Here is a 26,553-nt window from a genome sequence, read left to right on the forward strand (position 1 = left end):
CCCACTGTGTCAATAACTAAGAACCTGATGGACAAAAGCAGAAACCTTCCAGGGGGAAAGGTAAAGTGTAAACTTCTTGTTTCTTTGGAGACTCGGGTTATACTTATGTTTTGATGGGGCAGACAGGTCAAAGAATGCTTGGCTGAAGCAGACACTTGTGAAAGGACGTTTGCTATAGCAAACATGAGAAAGGACACATGATGTTTGGAAAGGACATTAATATCACCACCCAGACATTGGTAGCTCCAGCTTTGCTTCACCCAGCACTGCCTTGCTCGAATTTGCTGACAGCAAGCATGCACTGGTTCACATTATATTGCATTGCTGAGCTTTGTCTGGGGAGTGTTCTTAGAGAGAAACTCGCCAAAGAACTTCTTCTGGGCACTGCTAGTGACAATTATTGCTGCTAATTTGGACTCCTTTCCATCTGCGATCCATAGAGTTTCTTCTGCATTCAACTGCCTCTGTTGATTTATGGTTGGGGTCTGCCCAGTGGACTGTTCTACAGGAGCTGATTGCTGTATGGTGTTTGCTAGAGGACTGGACTGAGAACAACAAACATTGGAATTGCATAAAAGAACTATCTCTAAGCACGTATGCTCTCACCATAACCTAATAGCCTTTCTTTTCTACTACCTCTGGTGGGTTATGGGCTACAGGGGAGGCTAAAGCCATATTAAAGAAGGTTGCACAAGACATATGCTGACACACAGAAAAACTGGGACTCAGAAAGAAGGAACAACACATAGATAGAGATCTATTTTTGTCTGATTTAGCATCAGGACTTGGCAGGGGTGAGAAGGGAAAGGAGGCAAGTGGAGCTCCAGGGCTGGAGGCTAGGGAAGGGTTGTGGTACCCTCTTTTCTGCCGGGAGACCTTCGTGATGAGCAGGCCACACCTGTGTGATGTGGACTGAGATTTCCTGACACATATCAACCTGCACCCTATGACTCAGTAGCCTGAGAGCTGCTCTGCTGTTCAGAAGATGGAGAATTTTCTCCCAATCATGAATAGCGTTAGTGACTCATGGATGAGCCCCAGTTTCATGGACATAGCAATGGACATAGGCATTGCCTTTGTGTGTGGAGTGGGGCTCTTTTTCCTACTTATCCCATTCCTGAACGAGTACCCAGTGTCTCCACCATCTGGGAGCAAAAGGGACATCCCCAAAGTGAGGAGAACCTTGGTTAATACAGAGTGGAGCAGCATTCTGTTCTTCATGATTGTTACTCTCATGTTTTTTAGAAAATGAGGAGTAGTGGAAATTTTTGTAATTTTTTAAAACACAAATATAAGAATATGGGTTTTTTTTAATGTCAGGTGTGGGAAATGGGGCAGCTTCATACTGTCAACAGCATCTGACTATGATTTGTCTCATATACAAACAGGGGTGTGATTTTACCAGCGGCAGATAATTTCCATGTTTTTGCGACATTTGGAATACTGAGGAATTTTTAGAAGATATATAAGTGCTAGGCCCTTGAAAGGCCTTGTGTGTTATCCATTGTTGTTTTCTACTGAGTGCTGGTGTTTGGGCTTTGGTAAGTTGTGGTGTGCACAGAAGAAAGAAGAAGAAGATATCCTGAGAGTAAATTTCAAATATTCCCCAAGGAACTAAACTTCTCTAGTCAGCAGAAAATAGTCTAACAGTAATGTCTACCCCTTTCCCTCTATCCATTTTTCCCCCTATCAAGTGTTAGGGGATAGAATGGGTGAAAGAAAAGGGTGAAGAAAGATGGAAGGGAGATGAACCTACAAACTAGCTAAATTCTAGCTACAGACAAGTGAGGGGAATACTCCAGAGACTGAAGGAGCAATCAGGTAGTGTAGAGATGAGAGTGTCACTGAGTTGTCTTCCTGAATTTCTCAGGTCAACTGTACAGGGTGGCAGAGAGGCCAGTAAGGATGACCGAGTCTCCATGAAGACACTGCATTACTGAATTGGTGAGAGAACAGGACAACCTATAGGAATGTTCATTTGTTCTTTTCTCAGGTGCTTGCTTTTGTGTATGCAAAGCTGATGTGAAGCAGGTGATGAGAGCAAAGGCCTCAGACAAGGGCTTCAGTCTCCTCTGCTCTGAGGAAGCAGATATCACCTGACAGCCCAGAGTCAGCTACAGAGCTCAGCCTTGGGTAGGATCATGTCTGAGGAACATTGGTTGAGGACATCCCTGGTAACTGTGGCATAGACAATGCCTACTTCTATTTTCACAATGAGGCTAAAAAGAAGGGGTTTATGCACAGTATGAGTGAGTCAAGGATGAATGAGAGAGAGATCTCCCAGGGAAATAGAGACTTCATGACATCCATGGGCACAGAGAGAAGGCAGCTTGTCTACCAGAGAGAGGAAGAAGGGATTCTGGCTCATTTGTGTTGTTTCTAATTGGCAGGATGTGCAGAGGGGGCAGAGCAACACCAAGAGAAAACTGCTGCTGTAAAAGGTAGGCTTCTACTTTCCTGTAGAGAGGAATTCCAGCCAGCCTGCCCTTCAGTGAAGAGGGTCATGATGAGAGCCATGCTCCCTGAGGACATCAGATACAGGAAGGAAGACGGGGATGCTGGGAAGAAAATCAGCATCTAGGAATCATCAGTTTGTGTGATAGAAAGAAGCTGTTGTTGGCTGGGCTGGGAGCTACACAAGGGAGTGTGATTCAAGGCACTGGAGTGGTGTATGTGTCTGTATGTGAGATTCCCAGGTCCTTCTGAAAGCAGATAGCTTCAATTCTCCCAGCTGCGGATTCTTTGAGATAACTGATCCTGTGGACTTTGCACTCTTGTAAGGGGGATGACTGGAGTGGGTGGAGGGAGGTGCAAGGAAAGTGTAAATGAAAAGTTGAAGCCCCCCATTCCCCTTACAATCATTCAGTGTTCTGTTGTTGCACTATGGTGGTTGAGCATTAGAGTCCTAGCATGAGTAGTCCCCTAAGAGAGAAGCCTCACTCTTGTTGGTTCTCCTTCCTCTTGGTCATCCTACTTAATTGTCTCCAGGCTGTAGAGATGGAGGAAAAAAAAGTGGAAGAGACCAAGACTCCATCACAATCTACGGAAATGTAAGAAGGCTTTGTCTTATGGAACTTTCATATCAGAATGTGAGCTGAGGGTCTGGGCATCTCCCTTCTGAATTTGCTATGGAGGGTGGGATTTGAAGATATCACCTTAGAAGGAGATTCCTCCCTGATATGGGAAAGCTGAGCCACAAGTGGACAGCACAGGGTGTAAACTGAGGTGGAAGGGGAGGGAGGAGGGTTTGGTAAAAGGGAAAAGAGAAGTTCAGAAGGGAGGACTCTGGTGAAGAGCTGTGGTATAGTAGGTTAGTTCCATGCTAACTCCTGTCTATGTCAAAGTCTCTAATAGAGTCCTTTCCACGTATCTTTTGTAGGGGGTGAAGAACATGCCCAGTTCTATGGTTCTTGAATGATGGGCCTGTTTTAGATCTGGTGTGCACTGAGACCCACAGGAAAGGTCAAGGCCAGAACTGCAGGAGTGTACCTCCCTCCACACCATTAGACACCAGCAGGGCATACCACCCCACGCCCCGTGCCCCCATCCCATAACTCATCTAGCTGCTGGGCCTGAGCTATCACTTCCTGCCTCCTTCAGCTTCACTGTGGTCCCAATATTATATGTTGGAGCCAGAAAAAGATAGTTCACTATTTTCCCACCCCTAGATCCTGAGCACCTGTGGGACTGGGCACCCACAAAGCCCCTGTCAGTCACTTCTGGAAAGAGAGATGAGGGCCTTACAAGCTTCAGATATTCACCAGCTTGGTCCCTGCATACTTAGCAATCTTCTCACTGACCAGCATGGGAGAGAAATACAGAAATCATGTAAGTCCAAACAGGGGAGGGGGTGAGAAGAAGAAATATAGAAAAAGGGATGGGGAGTAGGAAGGGCTACGGGGAAGAGAGAAGGGAAAGTAAGGAGAGAATGGGGTTTGGGGATTGCGGGGAGAAGGAAAATCTGTCCTGAGGAAATTCTAGATACTGTGGTGAGGGAGAGGAATGGATGCATTGGGTGGTAGAGAGGTCTTGGATAAGCAGGATCAAGTCCCCTGAAGAGTGGAGTTGGAGGGGCAGGGCATGGGCAGCCATGAGGAGTGCTTAGGATAAAGCTGCACAAATGGGAGGTAGCTTTGAAAGCTGCTCCTGGCATGGGTAGGAGAGGTGTGGGCAGAGAGAAGAAGGAAAGTCCCAGCTCAGGAGGAGACCATCCCTGCTTCTGTCTGGCCTAGCCTTGGGCAGCTCTGCTATATGTTTTCTTTGTCTTCTTAGCTTCCTCAGTCCAGGCTCTGGTGCCCGGTGGTATTGCCATCTCCTCCCCTGACATATTTCCAAGAGGTTTGATTTTTACTACCAACCCAGTGGATTGATTGGATCACTGAGATGGTGCTGTTCCATTTTGGAAAGATAAGTTGGCCCTGTCAGGCCTTGGACACAGAAGCCCTCACAAACCCAGAGTCATTTTTCTACTTTGTGCCGAATGCCACCTTTGGGAGCAGACCCACAAGGAAATGGATTGTCACAGGACTAGAACTCTCACCCAGTGGAGCTGTGTCAAGCCATGCTGAGTAAGGTGCCTGCTGTATCGACTGGGCACCCTCAGGTAGGCAGAGTGGCTCCTTGAGTTGGCAGGACAGCACTGGTGGTAAATGGAGTCCTACCCTACTGGACTCTTATTGCTGAAGATGTCACTGAATCCACTAAGTACCAGCCAGAGGTAGAAGATGAGGTTCCTGAAGCCTGGTTTTTGACTTAATGCTGACCTAAACCTGCTCACAGTAAGTGACACTTGTTCTCATAGTCACCCATCCTCCAGCATCCAATATCCTCCTGAGGAATTGTGACAGGCTGGGCTGTAGAGCATGCCAATCTTTCTAGAGACTTTCTACAATGCAAACATAGGTACCAATTTGTTCAGCAGACCTACACAGATAGGTATGTGTCAGGCAAAGCATGAGGTCCTACACATACTATAGTGGCAAAGATGATGTTCTGTCTATGGGCTGAAGTCTAGTGGGTGGGAGCCCAGAAAGGTGAGGTTACTGCAGGATGACAGAGTTCACATGTGCTGACCATGCGTGGAACCCTGGTCAGTCTCTAGAGCCTATGAACACATATGTGCACACATGAATGCATGTACATGCACACACAAGGAGAGACAAGGAAGCATGTGTGGGAAAAGTCTGTGAGTTTAAAGGTAAGAGCAAGGGAGACCATTTGGAGAAGGGAGCTGCTTCAGAGTCTGGAGGAGTTCCTGGATGACATGGCATGTCACCTCAGTCTGGAACAGGGTTGGTCCCAGCATAGAAAACAAAGAGCCAACTGTGGGGTATATGCTCATGTGTCATAGTGTTCTCAGATGCAAGAAAGTTCAAGGAATGCAGAGAAAGAAATCCTCAGCTCAGAATCCCCGCACCCCCGACACACAAAGTCCTCTGTGACCTGTGCAGGGGCCTGTGCTGGGGCAGGGATGAGGAGCTGCACTCTCAGGAGTATTGCCCGCGCTTTTGTGTCCCCCTGGTAAGAACACACTCAGGGCAACCGGAATCTTCTGCGGCACAAGCTTTATTGCTTACCCCTTCAGGAGCCAGTGGAGAAGAGAGCGCCAGAGAGAGAGAGATAGAGAGATCCCCTGAATGGCGAAAACCCGTCCCTTTTATGGAGGACTGTCCTCCGCCTCGGACGTGTCGCTCCCTGATTGGCTGCAGCCCATTGGCCTGAGTTGTCGTCACGGGGAAGGCAGAGCACATGGGGTGGGAAACTACCCCAGCGCATGTGCAGATGGTTTGTTTACACAGGTGCCAGTGCCATCAGCGCCATCTTGTAATGGCCAATGTGAGGGCGGCTCCTTACACAGGAGGTGAGAGCCTGAGGAAGAGGGGCTAGGAATAGCCAGAGGGCTGCATTGTCACCTTTTTCTTTTGTGTGTGCTGGTGATGACATGCAAGGCCTTGTTACTCTGCCTCTGAGCTACACACACACACACACACACACACACACACACACATACACACAGCTAAATCTGAGGTTTGTCTAAAGACGCACTGCCCAAGCTGATCTTGAGCTCCTGGGCTCAGAAATCCACCTGCTTTTTCATCCTGACTAGTAGGGCCCTCAGGTACATGCCACACTTCAGGAGCCCAGGGGGAAGACCTGACTTGAACCACTGGGGATGGTCTTTGTGCCTGGGCCTTGGGGGAAGGGGATGGGGCCTGTTCAATGGGACCTGTCTGAGCACCCAAGACTGTGTATTTGTGCCAGGGTGGGGTCACATGTTTAGGAGGTGTTGGGGGCAAGGTTTGTTTGCCAGGGCCAGGGCCAGGGCCCAGACAAATGTAGACATGCCTGGGGCTGGGTGGCACAATCAACTGAAACTGAATCAAACTAAAGAATTGAGAAAGATCTGCCTCTTGAGCCCTGTACAAGTATCAGTTCAAAATAGACAGAAGACCTGAATTGAAACCCTGAATGCTGAAGCTGTTGGAGGGGGAAGAAGGAAGACACTGCATACACAGGCAAAGGCAGAACTGATTGGAGTACCTAACAGCACAGGAGATGGCCCCATGTGCTGGAAAATGAGATGACACAAAATTAAAATGCTTCTGCACAAAACAAGATGCTATCATTAGGGGGATCAGACCTCCTAGAGCCTTGGATAAGCTCATCACTGTGGGGTATTAACATCTAGATGTACAAAGAGCTGCAGATATTCAACTCTAAGGACAAGTGGTCAATAAATGGACTAATGAACTGAACAGTGTTCAAAAGGAAACACGGCACAGCCATGTCCACTGGGAATGGTGGGGGGTCGTGGAGCAAGCATAACTGCTTGACAAGGTTCAAGGCTGAGCCACAGGCTGTGGCTGCTGTCATTCTGTCTGTCACTTTTGGGTTTGTCCTTTGTGTGCTGCATTCCTGGGGGCTTTCTGCATGTCCTTTCGTGAGACAAATTATGCATGAATAGTTTTAGGAAAATCCTAAAGTAAACTTCATCTGGCCATGACTTGGAAGTCTTCCTTATGCCCTGGAGCTTGTTAAGCACAGATAAGCACATATCTAGATAGGCCATTACTCCAGGAATCTTCTTAGACTTCTACCCCTGAGCTAACACAAACTGTATAAATGGAGCAGTGTAAACAGAGACAATTGACAAACTCTGAATGGCCAGGAGAGTAGGTTACAGAGTCAAGGCCTCCCTTTACAATAGCTTACACTTCTATAAAAATGTAGTTTATAGATAGGGGGTCATACAGGGTAGACCTCTGGAGGAATAGATTTCAGTAAAGTAGACTGACAAAATTAGATTTTCCTACTTCATAGCTTACACGATGAAACATATAATAAAAGGAGTTAGGTTTCTGTATTCGTATTCATAAAAAAGCCTGGTTCAGATATTTTCTCTTTGTCTGGAATGCTTTCAATTGCAAATACTTCCAGCCTCAAAGCAGGCTGTCATATAATAACAAAACATGTTTGCTTTGGAGGAGGCATTCTTTAGATTCTCCAAATTAGAGTTACAGGGCTGATAATAATACAATCTGTTCTGTTTGTATTTTCTAATTGTAACTGAACTCGTAATCCTGGACATGTAATGAAAAGTCAGACACACTGTGCTGTGACCTCAGCCCTCCTGACAAGTCACATGCTGTACTCCACGGTGCAGCTCCATTGTGTTAGTGTTCTGACAGCTGCCTGGGAATTCAAAAGATGGAGAATTTTCTTGCTATGATAAATAGCATTAGAGACTCATGGATGAACCCCAGCTCTGTGTTCATAGCAATGGACATGACCACTGCCTTTATGTGTGCAGCTGTGCTCTTTTTCTACTACTCCCCTTCCTGAAGGACTGCTCAGTGTCACCACTTCCTGGGAGTGAAAGTCACATCCCAAAAGTGAGGAAAGCATAAGTTCACACACACTGGAGCAGCAACTGTGCTGTTCTTCACTGCTGCTCTCATATTTCCTGGTCAGGTAGTCAGACAGGTAAGGGGAACTCACCAGAAACAGCAGCACCTCAGTCTGCAGGGGCTGGCAGGCACGGCAGAGGATAAAATGGCTCTGAGATGTCTGCCTGACACTCTTAGAGCAGGGTGACAGAGAGGCCACTAAGGAGGACTAAGGCTCCATGGACAGACTGCATTTCTGAGTTGGTGGGGACACAGGAGAAGCTCAGAGGAGATCATCTGTCTCTGCTGAGACAACAAGCAGGTGATGAGATCAAGGGCCTCAGATCAGGGCTTGAGTCTCCTCCACTCTTAGGGAGCAGGTATCACCTGACAGCTTAAAGGCAGCTGCAGAGCTCAGCCTTGGATAGGATCCTCCATGGGTAACACTGACTGAGGACATTCCTGGTATGTGTAGCATATATAGCCCCTTTTGCAACTTTTCCAAAAAGGCAATAAGGAAGTGAGTACAGTGTGAATGAGGCAAGAATGGCTGAGAGAGAGAGCTCACTGGGAAATGCAGATTTCATGTATTCAAGACCAAAGAGAACAGGCAGCTTATATAGCAGACAGAGGAAGAACAGACCCCAGCTCACTTCTGTGGTTTCTAAATGGCAGGATGTGATGAGGGGGCAGAACAAGACCAGGAAGAAAATTGCTACTGGAAAAGGAAGGCTTCTGCTTTCCTGTGGAGAGATATTCCATCTGGCCTGCCCTTTAGTGACCAGATTCATGATGAGAGAGCCATGTGTCCAAGGACATGATATGCAGGAAGTAAAGGGACTTCTGGGAAGGAAAGTAGAATCAGGGAACACCCAAGTTTTGTGACAGAAAGAAGCTGTGGTTGGGCTCGGATGGGAGCTACACATGTGAGTGTTGTTCAAGGCACTGGACTGATGCAGTGCCTCTGTATAGGGAACTCCATGGTCCACCTTACAGCAGGTAGCTTCAATACTCCCTTCTGTATTTCTCTTTCAGATAACTGATCCTGGGGGCATTATATGTTGTAAGTGGAATAACACAGTTTGAGGGAGGAGCAAGAAAGTGTAGTGGAGAGATGAGATCCCTCCATTCCCCTTCCTCACTTTCAGTGTTCCTTGCACTATGATAGTTGAGCTTTAGAGTCCTTGCAGAGGTGATCATAAGAGAGATGCCTCACTCCTCAGTGTTCTCATTCCTTGTCCTGTTCTTACTTAACTATCTCCAGGTTGTAGAGATGGAGGAAAAAATGTGGAAGAGACCAAGACTCCATCACAACCTATGAGAATGTAAGAAATCTTTTTCTCATGGGAATTTTTAAGCCAGATTGTGAGCTCAGGGTCTGGAGATGCTATGCAGGGTGGGATGGGAAGACAGCCCTGTTGGATGTGAGAATAAGGAACATGTGATACAGAGGCAATGAGTCACTGTATAGCTACAGGTGCTATATTTACACAGACTGATGGCTATCTTGATCCTCTGCTTGGGGCTGGTGTTTTGCCTGCTGTCTTTTGCAGTTCCACTAAGCAACTGCTACAGGACTCCCCACGACAACCCTTGTGGAACCATCTTCACAAAATGGATCACCTTCCTCTCTTTCAGCTGTTGTCTTACCTCAAGGTCTTGGAGCATCTTATATGGAAGGAGTTTAGTCACATATTCTGGGGCATTTCCTATCTGTTCTCTGAGTCAGTTCTGGCTACTGCCCATATCCTCAGAAGCTCTACCTTGTCAGAACGGAGGTTCTGTGATACCTGTGGCCCTGCCCAAGCTCTAGCCCAGGCTCACGGACAACCACAGCTTTCCCAGGACCTGCCATTGCCTCTGAAACTTGTGAAACCAAGCTTGGAAGGTGTGGCATGGTTCCAAGAAATGGAAATGGTCCCAAGCTCTACATCAAACCAAATGCCCCCTTGTTTCAAGAGAAGGACCTGTAGAATAGCATGGCCTACCAATGAGAGAGGGACATAGACACCACTAACAACTGAACACCAGTCCTTGCCACATGGACTTTACTGGAAAAACACCAAAGTTTCTGATATCCAAAAACATCAAGAAACTATTTGTAAGCCCACTCAGAACTTGTCCAAGGGCACCCAGCACACTACAGGTATCAGGTCAGCATCCATCCCTCCTGAGAATTGTCAGATCATCCGTAACAATGAGGAGCCACAGAATGAAGACAAGGCAACTAATATGGGAGAACCACAAAGAACTCCTGTCACACTCCACCCATCCAGGAAACTGACCCAGTTTCAGGAACATTCCCCAGCAAACAGTGATCATTATTGTAAAAGCAGGTCTCAACTCTCCCAGCCTGCCCAGCCCTCCATCCTCAACTCCAAATCCTACAAATGTAGCAATATGATTGAGTCTATTCCCTTGGGGGTACCCGTAAAGAAGGATATAGCAACCTGTGATATACATAACACCATCAAGAAGGGTATTGGTCTAGAAGACAAAGATGTGCCTTGCACTTCAAGTAACAGCCCTGGGAAGGGGCTAAAATCCAGGAACCCTGCACTGAGGACAGACACTCTGTCCTACATGAACCCTTAGGAGCAACATTTCTTCCTTGACTCAAACACTGAAAGGAAGCTGGAATCAAAGAGCACAAAGCTCCCAGAGAAATACCGAAGGAGACCACATCAGGAGGACCTTGAGGCAAGGGATCTGACCCCACCTGAAGTTCCAGCCTCAAAAGTTCCCCAGGTTGGGTTTGCCTCCTCACCCATCTGTCGTTCCAAGGCTGAATACTATGCCAAGGCTGCCATGGTCCTGGAAAATTTACATCACCAGGATCCAGGAGGGACAAGGGTGGACAGTATTTCAAATGCCAGGCTTGAGAGTGCTGAGTTTACATTCTCACCTGCAGAAGTTCAGGAGACCCAAAGAACACCTCCACCTGCTGCCAGCCATGGGCCCTCAAAAGCACAACCAGATCCATTGCAGCAATACCTGAGTATTCAGCAACCTGCTTTTTGCTTCCAGGCAAAACCCCCACAGAGTAGAATTATCCAATGCATGGGAAAAGGCAAGCTGCAACCAAATACCAGCCCCAAAATGCCCATGCTTACACCATGGAAGAGGTTTACACATGTGGACTCAGGACAACCCTGCAGGTGAGTGATAGTGATTGACCCTGTAGAAAGTATCCCACCTTCAACAGTCAAACAAAGCAATATAGTGGAGGAAAAAGAATAGCTGCCCCCTACATTGAGAGTGAGTCTGAGATCCATTGACATTCACAATGACCAAGCCATCAGTACGGATCCCAGGAACTTTGGATCTTTAGAGGCCAACAAAAAACCAGGCCATCTCCAAACACCTACCACACAGCACTCAGGTCTAAAACCGCAAGTATTCAGTAAGGTTGACTTGATATCAAAGGAGCAGCCAGAAGCCTGGCTTGTGAAACATTATCCAGATGGACCCAGTACAGTACATCCTGCCAAGGTCAGTTTGCTTTCACAGCACAAACGGACCAGCTTGCAGAATACATGCCAAAACACCCAAGCTTTCCAGGGCTTGTGTGATGTCCTCATGAAGACACATGAAAGGTGGAAACTAAAGAGATCAGTGTACTGAAGGATAAAATCAAACTGTTGGATCCCAAGTGGCTTTATCACTATGAAGAGAAGCAGAGTATTGTAAGATCTACAGGCATATGTCAGGAGGAAAGCCTTGGGGGAGTGAGGCCTTCCATCCCAAGGTCCACCCAGCTCAATGATACAACCTGGAAACCAGGAAAAGGAGAGATTACTTCTAAATGCTCTTGGAAGAACATCAGAAGGAATCCAATACAATATGAAAACTTGAACAGATAATACAACAGGTCGGGGGATTCTTTACAGAATGATCACCCCCTAGCATCTACTGTCCAAACGCAGGAGGTTGTAACAAGATACAAGGTCATCTATAATATGGTAGCTGAAATGCAATCCCTCGTGAGTGTTCTTGTCCAGATTCTGGAAAACAATGAAAGGTACCAACCAAAGGTAAAAATGTGTACAGTGGAATCACAGACATCCCAGATAGGTGGCTCATGCTATCCTTCTGAGGGTCTGTATGACACAGATCATAGCAGAGTACCAAGCAGAAAGAGTTGTGGCCATGCCGCAATCCCTGAGATGCATAACTGTCCCTTCACATACAGAGGAATTGAAGAAAAACTGCAGTCAGGGATTGAAGACCTGAGAGCCTATGATCAACATCAGAACCAAGTAAAGAGGGAGATGGGCTTTGACCAGTTCCACATGCCCAAGGAGTTTGACTTTCCATTGAGGTACAGCAGAATTGGAGACAGACACGGGCCTGTCTTAGTTTGTCACTGGCACCTTAGGAAGAAGGGTAGATGGTAAATCTCCTGGAAAGACATTCTATTGACACCCAATCTGATAAAGTTTACTTCCCTTCTTCTGGAGTCCAGTTTTCTTAACTATCCCATTCTCTGTCAGTACCTGAGGCATAGGAATTTAAATATTTTTAAATATTTTTCTGTCATTGTAGATGTGACTAGTTTTCTTACAGAATTCTTTTATATATTACATTCTGTGGTTCTCCATTCTCCTGGAGGCTGCTGCCACATGAATGGACAGAGTCAAAGAACAGGATGACCCTGGGTACATGACAGACTTTCAGGATTAGCTTCACAGAGGCAGCTAACTTGATTTGGTGTAAATCCAGGACCAAATAATCTTTGGAAAGAGGCTAGCGATTTCCTAGATGGGTAAGTATTATTGACTAGGGCTGGTACCAAAGAAGGCCTCCTTTGCAAGTAGAGGAATTCCAGGATTTTATGAACAGGTTCTTATTGGGAGAAAAGAAGCTGAAGCTGTAACCTCACCAAGGCTATGTGACAGTTCCTAAGTAGACGATATATGGGTCAGGCGCCCCAGATGAGGGAGAGAAGAAGCCCAGCTAAGAAAAGGGAGTCTTAAATCCTGCACTGAGCTCAGGAAAGCTGTCTGGACATTGAGAACCTCAGTGGCACTGCTTAACGACTTTCTTAAAGTCTATTCATTTGTCTACTTAGCTGCTTGCTTGTTGAGATTCATTTCAATCATCATTGGTCCATTCCACACTCAAGGGGGAGATAATGAAAGGGTGTGGCAATGTGTAGTAGGAACCCTAACTCTTCTTTAGAGTTCAGTCGTGAAACACACACTTTGAACTTTATCTACAACTTTTAGAGCTCGATACATACCTCAGGTATTGAGTGTTTTGCCTGTCATGCTAAAAACTCTGTGTTCGTGCTCCAGAACTGAAAAAACAAAGCAAAACTGTTTCTGTGTCTAGGAACCAATAACTTACACTGACAAAACGTGATGACTTCTCTCAATATGAGAATATGATTACAGCAATAGGATTACTTTTCTCAAAGAGGAAGTTAAGGTCAATGCTACATTTGATCGTCTACCTACAGTGCTAAACTTACAGAAACAGTTTTCAGACAGATGATATTTAAACCTAAATACTAAACAACACCGAAGCATGCACTGTAATGCCCTTGATACACATGACTCGACTCACTGGCAGCATGTTTAATTTTGCTTGAGTCAGTCACTCAGTGATTAAAGTTGTATGTTCACAAATGCCAAGTGCCACTCCAGAATAGTTTTTTGCTCCATGGTATTTAAAGAATTTATGACGGAAAGATGAAACTGTCCATCTAAAAGTGAAAGTTCTTTTTAAAAAAATTATGGCACCAGGCAGTGGTGGCACAAGCCTGTAATCCCAGCACTTGGGAGGCAGAGGCAGAGTCAGGCAGGACTCCACAGAGAAATCCTGCCTCCAAAAACCAAAAAAAAAAAAAAAAAAGTTATATATGATGGTTTGTATTTTCTTGAGCCAGGGAGTGGCACCATTTGGTGGTTTGGCTTTGTTGGAGTAGGTGTGTCACTGTAGGTGTGGGCATAAGATCCTCACCCTAGATGCCTGGAAGTCAGTCTTCCACTAGGAGCCTTTGATGAAGATGTAGAACTCTCAGCTCTGCCTGTGCCATGCCCGCCTAGATGCTGCCATGCTCCCACCTTGATGATAATGGACAGAACCTCTGAACCTGTAAGCCAACCCCCAATTAAATGTTGTTTCTTATAAGACTTGCCTTGGTCATGGTGTCTGTTCACAACAGTAAAACCCTAACTAAGACAGTGGACGTTCCTGGTAGAATATATGTATATTTCTTCTCTCATTGAGTTTGAAAATAATAGTAAAAATTGGCACCACATCTTTTAACTAGTCACCACCAAAGATCACAGCAGCACTCACTTCATGTGGAAAGCCTTTGTGTGGGCAGAGACCTGGATGTGCTGGTGAGTTAAGGCACCTACCACTACTTTCACCTCTGCTGTTTGCATTGCGGTATCCCTGAGGCACTAACACTCATCCCTGTGGAGCCCTAATGTAGTTTCCTGCTGGCTCTGCTTCCATGGTAACCTTTACTGCCAAGCCTTGAGCTTCCTTTCCATCCCTGAGCAGATGGCAGATGTGTAACACAAACCTGGGGAAGTAAGACAACTCAAAGACCTACAAAAGATCGATGGCAATAATTCTGAGCCTGGGGCTACTTAACATAAAATAGCTAGAGGCCCAAAGCATAGAGGAACAAACAAAATTATTGACAAAATGTAACACACAGTAGGTAAATAACACCCATAACGTCAGGCCCTGGATCATGGGGGACACTGTATTGAGGAATAGAGCAATGCCTGGATTCTAATTGTTGACTTGGAGACATGGATAAGTCTATTAAGATCAAAACTAAGTGTTTGATTCCAGGAAAATGAGAGATTATTTTAAACATTACTGTAGGCAAAGAATACACACTATTACCTCCCCAGCTACAGGATACTGATAAAAATTACACAGGCTGCAAATCATTTATTCATGTATCCCCAGTGAGCCTCACTCCTAGAAGCACCTCTACCCCCTGGGTGGTGACCCCCATTGCTCACTAATATGTTCTGATATGGAAAGGTAAAATTCACCAGTGAAAACAAAGTAACAGTGATGACTTATGAAAGTCCAGGATACTTCTCAGACAGAAATCCTCCCAGACACACTCAAGAGGAAAACAAAAGCTAGATTCCAAAAATAACCATGCCTAGGACACAAGAACAGTGGCAACACAATTAAAATTTATGGAAAATCTAAAATACAGCCAGTGAACAAGAATAGCCTTGAACATAAATGCTGGGTGACATAGCATACTAAAACATGGGAAGCCTACTACCTGGGACCTGAGGCGTTCTGTATACTACAGAAATGCTCTACCACCACAGAGTCATGGTATTTTAAGGACAATTCTACCCAGTTGTTTCTGCTTTACCCCATTTTAGCACTTTCAAAAGAACTTTCTACATATCCACAGCACCATGTCTGCTGCCTGGGCCATGGCTACACCCTCCTGTGCATCATCTCTGGCAGTGGATAATCTGGGTGCAACGTGGACAGGGTCAGTCTTTGGGGAAACTGCCAGAGCTCCCTGGTCTGCATAAGGGACAGTCATGTGGGGTGGTTCAATGCTTGGCCAGTCCAACTGGCCAAGTTGGGTACCAACCTTACTGCCTGGGGGTTATACAGCAGATGAGTGTCCTGCCTCATCGTGTTCCCAGGAATATAAGCATGTTCTGGGAAATGAGTGCCCTGGTCATTGATAACCTGGTTAGGTGGCTGTGCATCACATGAATTGCTCACAGCCTTAGAAGGTAGACATTGAGAACCTCCCTCACTAAGGAAAGCTTGCTGCAGGCAGTGGCTGTGCCTACTCAGCTTACAGTTGCTTCACAAAGGAGAATGTCTAACAGTCCCATACTCATGTACTGCTGCTCATGTAGGTCACATGATAGGGCAAGAGGTAGGAATATACCTGTCACTGGGTTGTGACCACCACAGAGTCATGGTATTTTAAGGACAATTCTACCCAGTTGTTTCTGCTTTACCCCATTTTAGCACTTTCAAAAGAACTTTCTACATATCCACAGCACCATGTCTGCTGCCTGGGCCATGGCTACACCCTCCTGTGCATCAGTAAAGCCATCTCCAACTTTCAAGCAGGTGATGTAGTTATGAATCAACACACTAGCTAGGGTCAGTGAGATGACAACAAAAATTGCCAGTGTGGTTACTCAGATAGACTATCTATCCATCATTAGATAACAGGATTCTCTTCCACACATGTACGCCTGAGTACTTTGCCCAGTAAAACCATCCAACAACCATGTTTTAGAGATACAGGAAGTCATATAGTCAAAATCCATCCTTGCATTGCCAATTTCCTGTGTCAGACGTGCTTGTTTGAGAGGCAGACTGTAATGCAGGAGTGTACAAGATACTTGGGTTGTTTGCTAGAGTCTTCTGTTTGTCTAATATGTCAGGTATGTGCTGCCTTCCTTCAAGCCTCTGAGGTCACAGATGCTGGGTAGCCATCAGAGATGGTGAAGCATTTGCATAGACTAAATGAGCCCAGCAGCAGCCACAAGAGGGTCAATAAGCTGCTGATGAGGTCTTGGTGTTGTGAATCCACATGTCACTAATACAGAGCAAAGTCTGCTCTCTCAGCCTCAGGCTGAGTGGCCCATCTAACAGAACTCTATGGAGGACATTGAGTGACACAGGCAGGCATAGGCAATGCTCCACCTATCACAGGCTCTGCACACTGTCAGACCCTGTTCTCCATGGGTGAGTGAGCCTTAGCGCCACCCACTGGGTCAGTGGAGATCATGCTAAACTTTAGAATAGATGAAGCTTCACTATTACCTAGAAAAAGGAAAATTCTGTGAAATATTCAGGGTAATCAGGGGAAAACAATGTTCTTCTTCCCTTCTACTGACATTTTCACTTTCAAAATCAGGGGATAGTTGAGATATTTTCAGAAAACAGAGCGTCAGTCCTGGGAACTGGAAATAGGGACAAGGAAAGGAGTAGGCCCATATGGTTTACACAAAGTTTCAGAATGTGTGGTGAAGCAGAGGCACCTAGCTGAAACTGGAACTCTCTGGACAAGGAGTGAGTTCCTGAAACTTGTGGGACTATTTATCCACAGAACAAAGACGCAAAAGGAAAAGAAAGACACATAGATCATCCTGGCAACATAGGAAGTTGAACTGCCCAGGAATAATGGGAGCAAGAAACTCCCTCAGGGACAAGGGAGGGAATGGAACCCCGACCCTTTTAGTGTCTATCAGGGACAGAGCAAAAGTATAAAGAAAAATGTACTATGAAAGTTAGGCTCTGCCCTTTCTCTACAAAGGTGACTTTGCTGGCCCGGTTCCTCAGTAAGGAGAGCTATGTGTCCGAGGATGTGAGTTGCAGAACCGTGACAGGGAAACAATCAAAACCGTGGATACATTGTAGGCTCTAAACGTAAAATGAAGCTATCCACATAAAATGCTCATAGAGGGGAGCAAATGGGGAGTAGAACTGTGCTATCCAGATTTGGAGGATTATCTCTAGGCCTGTCTGTGGACAAACTGTTTCACTTCCCATAGACATAGTCTTCTTTGAAAGGATTCCTTCTTTCTTACTCATACAGTAGCTTTGAAATCCACAGAATTTGGTAGAAGAAGCACTGTATAAATGATAGGGCCGAATGAAACTTTCCTTGCAGCCACTGACACTAGCCTGAGTCCAGGAACACCGGTGTTGGGGTTTCACTTTCCTGGGCTCCCCTTGTCAGTCAGTGGGCCCATCCTCTGTCTAATCTCTAAGTCTAGCCTGTAGAGGTAGCTGGTAGTAGAACAGACTCAGAAACTACAAGGAACTTGCCACACCTCTGCATAATGCTTACCAGTATCTCCAAAGTGACCCCAAGGCCTGGGCCTTACCTTGTAGGAAAAGTCAAAGCAGGGTTCAAGCGTCAATGGTGCATGAAATAGGAAGGATATCTGAGGTCAGGGCAGTTGTGGGCCCATGGGCAATAGGGGCTGACCCTACTCTGCCTACCAGGCCTCTTGACCTCATCCAACCCGGGCTGCAGACTGCACCTCCATGCCTCCCGTAGCCACCACAAGAGTTCATAACTGAACCATGATGAGTTCACTCTTCCCTCTTCTGCAGCATAAAATGGAACAGCGACTCCCCAGTTCTCAGCAGTCATCTCCCCCAAGAGCTTGGAGGGTAAGTTGGAGCAGAGATGCAGCAGGTACTGCTATGGAATGTGCTCCCTGCTCAGTGAGTCTCTGCTGGCTCCTGCCTGGTCTCTGGAAACTCTTCCTCTGCCCACCCTAAGCTGCTTCATTCCACAATCTCTCATTCTTTCACACCTTGACATCAGGCTCCATGACCTCAATTCTGCTCCCAGGCCTAGTGCTACCTCGCAATGAGACCTAGCCCCAACTTAGGACCTGTGGCTAAGGTACAGACCCAGGCCAAATTCCTATATACTCAGGAAAAAGCAGATCCTTCTAAATCTTTGACTAGACTATAAGAACGGACTTCTATCTCAGCAGAAGTGCCAATTAAATGAACTGTCCTTCCTGGAGTGACTGAAATGAGCAAAGGTAAAATTTCTCCTCCAGGAGTATCAAGGCATAATTAGTGAGCCCACTCTCAACCTTTCCCTGGGCAACCAGGCCACCCAAAAGTCCATGTCAGTCTCTGTCATTCATGTAGACTGCATCATCACCAGTGAAGGAACAACACAGCCAGGAGCAGACACCAGACATGAACGGCACCGAGGCTCCCACTTCACATGGGGCAAGTCTGATGTGGGAAGGGTAAATTCTCAAGGACATGTCAATGCCAGGGTCAGAAAAGTTCAAAGTTGCTTGTGAAGGCAGAAAGGCTGTGTAGATGATGGGGTTCTTTAGCTCTGAAAGGCCCTCTAGGATGTGCCAAGAGGTGAAACTAAAAGATGGAAGGAAGAGACTAGAGGAAAATGGGTGGAAGAGAAGAGCTACCTGAAATTGAAGCATCACCCACACACTGAGGCCTGGCAAGTGCCACTCCAGAAATCCCTTTTCTAGTGACTCAAGCAAGAAACATTTCTAGAACAACTTGCAAGTCAATCATGGCAGGAAGTCAGAGCAAGACACACAGGATGATCTCTGTGTGTGCTGATCATGGTCTGCTGTCGACCATGATTGCCCAAAGCCCTGCTTCCTCAGCCCATAAAGCCAGCATCCTAGAAGGGTTGAACATCCCATGAAAATGCCCACCTCCAGGAGCCTAACTTCCTTGACCTGAGGTCTCACCTAAGTCAGAAAGTAAGACACCTGACATCTTGTGAGGTTCAGGTGGGGCCCAAACCTGCAGGTTCTGGAGCCAGGGGATGCCATGCTGAGGGACAGTCCTGCCTCATCCCTTCCCTGGGCTGCTTTCCAACTTCTACCATCTGTGTCTCTTGCTAATGTTCCCATGCTCCTGGAAAAACTTCATCAAAAGGTTCAAGTCAGCTGCCATGTTACAGAATCCTCTCTCTTCCTGGTTATCTGCAGGGCTTCAGGGGCCTCAAAGCAGGACCCTATCTGCTTCTGCTTGGGCCATACAATTGCACAGAGGCACTGCCTGCCTTGTTGGGACCATGCTTGCTCTCTCCTGGTTAGAACCTGCCAGAACAAGGCTGTCCTGGGAGCCCAGAGACTCAGCATGTAGTCAAGCCCGAGCCTTGCAAAGATGATGGGTGACACACATCAGGTGGGTGGGTGGTAGGCCTCAGAAGACACTGAAGACGTGACACTATCATAAAGACTGAAATAGGATTCCAGTATCAATGATGAAACCACCATGACTGTGGAGTCACTGGAAGTGCAGCAGTGATGTCACTGCTGAGTGCTAATTGAGCCTCCCTGGCAGCCTGGTGTCACTGCCTGAATTATCAATGAATCTGGCCAAGTCAGGCTTGAGTCCTGTAAAAACCTTTCCTCTACTCTAGAATGCAGGCATGTGGGCCTGAAAGCACAATAGTGAGAGGTATACACTTAACAAAACAGTCTCCAGAATGGTCCCCTAGTGCTCCGCCAACTCACTGTGCCACACTCCCCACCTCAGCAAGCCTGCTCTCTCTCTGTCTCTCTTTGTCTCTCTCTCTGTCTCTCTCTGTCTCTGTCTCTCTCTCTGTCTCTCTCTCTGTCTCTCTCTCTCTCTCTCTCAGCATTTTATAGAGCATCTAAAAGCAACATGGAGACATTGGTGACTCTGCTCTCTGAATGAGCTTGAGGTACAGCAGAGAGCAGAAGGAACATGTTGCCAAAGAGAAGGTTTCAGAAGGAGTCCCAGCAGGATACTTCTACAACCAGGAGGTGGCCACAGAAGGCCCAGAGCAGAACAGCAAGGAAAAGGCTTGCAGGGATGAGGGTCACCCAAGCTGGTGAGATGAGCCCATGCTCAGCTCATGAAACTAGGTGGGCACTGTTGGGAGCACATCCTCCCTACGCCCATCAAAGAAGTGACATCTCACCCAGAAAGGCATTTTAAGACAAGGATTAGGAATGTTCTGAAGTATGTGAATAATATTGTCTAGGAAATGGAATATTTTAGGTTAGTGTAATTTCCCTGCAGCTACTGTCCAGAGCTGGATCTAAGTCCAAAAGAATCTCTTCCTATACATGGGACAGTAGGATGCTCATGACATCCTTAGAGACAGCCTAGTGCAAAAGATAGCCTCAGACACAAAGAGGTCCATCATAATGAAGATGCCATGCTGAGGAATGCCCAGCCCTCTGAGGGCAGCTACTCCTATCAACAGTGGGGGTCGCTATGACTTACAATAAAGCAGAGTGATGAGAGACATAAGCCATGGCCATCAATCATATCAGCCCCAGAGGCCACAGACATCCAGTGAAAAACAAGGTGATCACAAACAGGGACAGCAAACAGGCCTTGCTGCCCAGAAAGTCTGTGTCCAGGAGACTCTTCCCACATAGTCCACAGGAGACCAGATTCTGGGTCACCTTTACCATGTCCCTCAGGCATCAATCATTTCGTCATCTTTGAAGAAGCTTCTAGAAGGAAAGGGCACACAGAGAAGTGACAATAACACTGACACTCACACTCACCCATATTCCACAGCTGCACTGTGAGACTCGCCATCCCAGTATCAGAGAAAAAGACTTCACATATGAGGAGAAACACCATCCCTCCAGGGACCCCACCTCAGGGACTTGCTCAGCTTGACCCTCTGGCTAGTTTCTATATATGTGCAGGTGTAGGTATAGGTACTCAGAGGCATAAGAACGCCCAGCATCTCACACATCACAAGGAGGGCTCAGGAATGCTGGGGCTGTGCTAGTCTCCTGTGCCATGGGCTTCTTGGAGAGAAATGAAATCCCCAGGAAAGAAGCCAGTCCTCCACAATGAAGCCTGTGGGACCCGAGCCTGGCACTCCCTCAGCTTGCCTGGGTGACAAAGTAGTGTTGTCCTCCTCAGTTGTGGTTTGAATAAAAATGGCTCCCAAAGGCCCATAGGGAGAGGAGGGATGTCCTTGTTGGAGTAGGTGTGGCCTTGGTAGAGGAAATGTGTCACTGTGGAGGTGGGCTTTGATGTCTCATAGGCTCAAGCTAGGCCTAGTGACTCAGTCTTCCTTCGTGCTGCCTGCGGACCCAGGTGTAGAACTCTCAGGTACCATTCTAGCACCATTTCTGCCTGAATTCTGCTATGCTTCTTGTCAGGATTATGAACTAAACCTCTCAACTGTAATCTGGCTCCAATTAAATATTTTCTTTTATAAGCTTTGCCATGATGTCACTAACTAAAACAGTAGTCATTATTTGCCCCCTCCTCCCAAAACCCCTTGGAGATGCCACACGGAACCTGTATCCCTGCAATGTGTGGTGACTACGAATGGCATTTGTGAGATGTGTCACTCTGACCAGGGCTCTCCTGCTTTCCATCTTCTCAAGCCTATGTGTGCAGTCGTGGTGTCCATGGGCAAGAAGCCTCTGCCCTCACAGGACATAGCACTAACTCTAGTGATGGGACTGTTGGCTGTAAGAATCCTCTCTCTAACACCATCCCAGCGACCCTTGCTCTTGGCCTAAACCACAAGCCTGGAGAAACCTCAGCTCCATCACAGACTTCTGAAAGCAAGCAGAGCCTTCAATCAGGAAATAATATTTCTGAAGAGCCTTTTTAACTCCAGAAGACATGAATTGCTGATTGATAGGAAAGGCAGACATAAGAATTCTGTACCGATGACCTTTAAACATACACAAAGCACTAACACTACACTCAGGGCAGAGCAGGGTACCTAATGTTATCAAGAGCATGACCTGGGATCATACAGTAAGTCCTTTCGGGCTTCCAGCACTTGCTGTCCCATGAGACCAGCCGGAGCCCAGGCTATCCTAGAGGCCTGGCTCACACAAAGGAAGGGGCTTGTTCAAAGTGCAGGAATTACCTGGGCTCTGAGCAGGCCTGGAAGGGTCCTGGCTAGGCAGCACTCAGCTCCAGGCAAGCTTCAAGTCCCAGGGTCCATCCACTTGGGCGTGAAGATGCATCAAAACAGAGGAGCAGCCTGTTTTGCTGCTCTAAAGCCTTCCAGAGATTCCTACTATGAAAACACAGGTCACCTTTCCCCTAATTTAGGTGCAAATGCGTGCATATCTGTCTGTCTGATTACATGTGCGTCACACACCTGCAATACCTGTGGAGGCTTGTGGTATGAAACCATGCTCCATTTCCTGGGCTGGTGCAGTTCCTTCTTTCTCCAGACAGTTCCCTTGGGATGAAGAGGAAGAGAAGTTGGAAGCCTGCATCTTTTCTGTAGCCCACAGGGGGCAGTATAGGGCCTGAGTTCCCAGGGGCTCCTCCCACTTCCCCTCCCTCTTCCAAACATTCCTCCAGCACTCCCCTAGAAATTGCCTCCCCTTTCTACTCTCCACGGACCTGCTCTGAGACTTCCTTGTCTCCTTCCTTGCCAGACTCTACAGGATTCTCAGGCTGGGCTACAGTGCCCCAGATGCTATGGTTTCAATATTGCCAGGCATGTCAGCTCCCCAGTCAAGTCCGAGCCGCCCCCAGCACCTCTGAATTCTCCGCAAAAGCCATGGGAGACACAGGTTCTCTGTTGCTTCCTGGGTAGGGATCCTTACAGGAAGGCTTCCAGCCGATACATGAACAAGGTCCAGATCTGTTCTACTCCAGCATCACTGCACACCCTGCAGTTAAACAGCTGAAGAGCAGCAAATCTTGCAGATACATCCTGATTGGCTGCAGGCATCATGTGCAGCAGGCACCACGTGATCTACTTGCAGCCTGTAATTGAATTCATTTCTGTGATTGGCTGGAATTTCTTTGCTGTGATTGGCTGACTCTCGATTGCTTAGTTACAAGATTAACCTACCCTCGGTTCATGCAGGAAATTAGGTCACAGGTCTCTGTATGGTGGCCACACTGGACAAACCTCATTGGTCATTATACGGATTTTGTCCAAACTAGAGTTCAAGAGTCCATTTCTTTCATCCTTCCAGGTCACTCAAGTATGGGCATTGATGGGCCCTGCCACTGTCTGCCAGGATTGAAAGGAATCTTAAGGATTCCTTACAAAGTTCACAGTGCCAGGTTAGCCCAGAACTCTTAGGGATATATTCTTTGGCATTTTGACTATAAAGGCGCGATTTGGTGGGAAAGAAGAGCAACTCTTTGTTCAATAATTAAGGAGAGTCCTAAGAGATACAGGCAGACAATATTGCTGACATTCATTCTTCCTCAGAACGCTCTCTGAGGCACAGGGAGCAAAGCTGTTCAGTTTGACAGTCAGGCCTCAGAGGCAGCTTAGCAGCTTGTGAGCCCCACTGCTCACAGGCTGCAGATGGACTCCGGAGTGCAGGGTGACTGACTGAGAGGTGCCCATTCCTGCAGACCACCTGTCAACAGGCATCTTAGTGATCCGCAGGCCAATCCATTGCCTGCTTTGATTAATTTAACCATGATAATTTGGGTCAATGGTCTTTCTCCTCCCATATGTATATAAGCTTACATATACACCTGTGTGTGTAAATACCTATGTGAACCACTGTTCCATATTTCAATGGTAAAGGGAAGAAGTATATTTCAAATTTTTATGCATATATGAGGCTAAGCTGCTGTCTGAATAATTTTCTGTAGTGGTTTAAGCAGTTGACCTGTTGCAGTTGGAGATTAATAAACAGAGAGTGCTGCAGATTCTGCCTAGAGATTCACAGGTTAAACCCAGCTTTTAAAGGTCGATGCCAATGTGTTTTAGTCGTGGGGCAAGCAGCCAGGCGAATGACTCCTGGGACCACCAAGGTCTGAAGTTACCTGTCAGCTGAGATCTGGGAATCTGGAGAACTGGATCCTGCAGGAGTGCAGCTTCAGTTGTACATTGGTAGTTTGCCTCCAGGAGGAGGCATAGTCCCTGGGAGGCAGGCCCTTCACAGAGCCACTGCCCTGGCTAATGATCCCCACCCCTTCACAGGATCCCAGAGCTTAAGAACTGGGCAAGTGGGCGGAGCTTTCTTATTTGGGGCGGGGCTGAGAGCAGGGGGCTGGACTGTGAAGGTGATTTTGTAGGGGCATGGTCAGACTGTGAAGTTGGAGCCTCAGGTGAAAGGGTTCTAGGTCTTCAAGCAGTTGATCTCCTGTGCAGCAGTTGGTTGTTGAGTCCAGTGATCACAGGCTTTGGAGTGGCAGTTTCTCCTTGCTCCCCACTTAGTTGCTGCCAGTGAAAGTGCAGCTTAGCAATGCTCACTATGCTGCCCCAGGGCCTGTGTCCAGGGCACCTTTGTGTGGGCGGCCTTTGAGTGGGGTACTTAAGGGCCTAGGCTGGTCAGGGAAGCTGCACCAGGCCAGGCTGATGGAAGAGAAATAAGACTGAGGTAGAGTGATTTGACTTTTTAAACTGCAGCTTACTTGCCATTGTGTTAATTCAACAACTGTTGCCTCTCTCCTGACCCAAACAGGGTTTCTCTGTATAATTCTGTCTTGGAACAGCCTATAGATCAGCCTATAGATCTACCCAAGTACACTAAAGACTTTTTTACTTTTAGTTATTTATCCCAAATGCTGCCCCCATCATCCCTCACAGAGTTCCTCCCCCATCCCCTTCCTTTAGCCTTTGAGGCAGCAGCACTCTCCCCCATGTCCCAGTATCCCCTCACCCCTGTAGTCTGCAGGATTAGGCCTGCCCTCTCCCACTGAGACCAGATAATGCAGCCCTCTGCTACATTTAAGCTGGGGGCCTTGGACCAGCCCCTGTATACCCTGGTTGGTGGCTCAGTCTTCTGGGAGTTTCCAGGGGTCCAAGTTGGTTGACACTGTTTCTCTTCCTATGGGTTTGCCATCTCATTAAGATCCTTCAGTCCTTCCCCTAACTGTTCTACAGGAATTCCCAACCTCCATCCAAGGTTTTCCAGTGTTTTATGAGTGTCTGCATCTATCTCAGTCAGGTGCTGGGGAGAGCCATTCAGAGGAGCTGCTAGGAAAGACTTCTGACTGCAAGCACCTTGTAGCATCATTAATAGTGTGCCTGACCATAGGATGGGTCCAAAAATAGGCAGGTCACTGGTCAGTCATTCCTTCAGTCTCTTCTCCATCTCTGTCCCTGCATTTCTTTTAGATAGGACCAATTTGGGGGTCAAACGTTTTACAAGTGGGTTGATGTCCCCAACCTTCCACTGAGGGTCCCGTCTGGCTACTGGAAGTGGTTGCTTCAGGTTCCATATTCCTACTTTGGGGAATTTCTGCTAAGGTCACCTACACTGACTCCTGGGAGCCTCCCTTATCCCAGGTCTCTGGAGCTTCCTAGAGAACTCTCTCCCAAACCCTATCCCAGCCCAGAGGCTGTGTATTTCCATTCATTCTCCTGGGCCTCTGGGCGTCTCTCTTGCTCTCTCCAAGACTTTTATCAGGAAGGAGTGTTGGTTTGTCGGATGCTTTTTAGACATCTAGGCAGATAATCATGTGGGTTTTTTCCTTTCAGTTTGTTTATTTAGTGGATTACAATGTATTGAAGGATTTTCATATATTTAACCACACCTATACACTTGGGGAAAAGCCTACTTGATCATGGTGGTTGCTTTCTTTGATGTTTTCTTGGATTCCGTTTGCAAGTATTTTCTTGAATAATGTTGCATAGTGGCCATTAGGGAAATGTGTCTGAAATTTGCTTTGCTGATTCTTTATATGTTTTAGGTATTGGGGTGACTGTGGCCTCAAGGAGTTTGGCACTATTCCTTCTGTTTATATTTTGTGGAATAGTTTGTGAAGTATTGGCACTATCTCTTTTTGAAAGTCTGGTAGAATTCTGTGCTCTCTCAGCATTGTATTGGTACAGAGATAGGCAGATGTATCAATGTAATAGAATTGAAGATACAGAAATAAATTCACACACTTATGGATTTTTGATCTTTGACAAAGAAGCCAAAAATATACAATGGAAAAAAAAAAGCATCTGCAGTAAATGGTGCTAGTTTAAGTGGTAGTCAGTATGTAGAAAAATGAAAACAGATCCATATTTGTCATGTTGTACACAGCACATATGCACCTGGATCAAGGAACTCAACAGAAAACAAGATACACTGAATCTTTTAGAAGAGAAAGTGGAAAAGAGCCCTGGACTCATTGGCATGGGGCAAAATGTCCTAAACACAACTCTGAGGTCAAAAATTGATAAACAGAACCTCATGAAACTGAAAAGCTTATGTAAAGCAAAGGACATAGCCAATACAAC

General features: G+C 46.7%; 1 protein-coding gene and 1 long non-coding RNA gene across 2 annotated transcripts in view; one reads left to right on the forward strand and one right to left on the reverse strand.

The window, feature by feature from the left end:
* LOC147001002 (uncharacterized) overlaps nt 1–26,553 on the reverse strand; it is a 120,509-nt gene that overhangs the window by 11,375 nt on the left and 82,581 nt on the right. The window lies entirely within an intron of this gene.
* On the forward strand, nt 986–21,038 carry LOC147001003 (uncharacterized). The gene is given in 12 exon segments (XM_085831324.1): nt 986–1,171; nt 2,391–2,434; nt 2,493–2,500; nt 9,151–9,211; nt 9,440–9,774; nt 9,955–11,044; nt 11,144–11,454; nt 12,000–12,145; nt 17,176–17,226; nt 17,982–18,041; nt 18,443–18,640; nt 20,934–21,038. Coding segments are annotated over 12 exon segments (2,595 nt in total).

The sequence above is a fragment of the Mus caroli genome, unplaced genomic scaffold, assembly GCF_978045245.1.
Source record: "Mus caroli unplaced genomic scaffold, Mus_caroli_1 scaffold_15, whole genome shotgun sequence".
NCBI classification, from domain to species: Eukaryota; Metazoa; Chordata; class Mammalia; order Rodentia; family Muridae; genus Mus; species Mus caroli.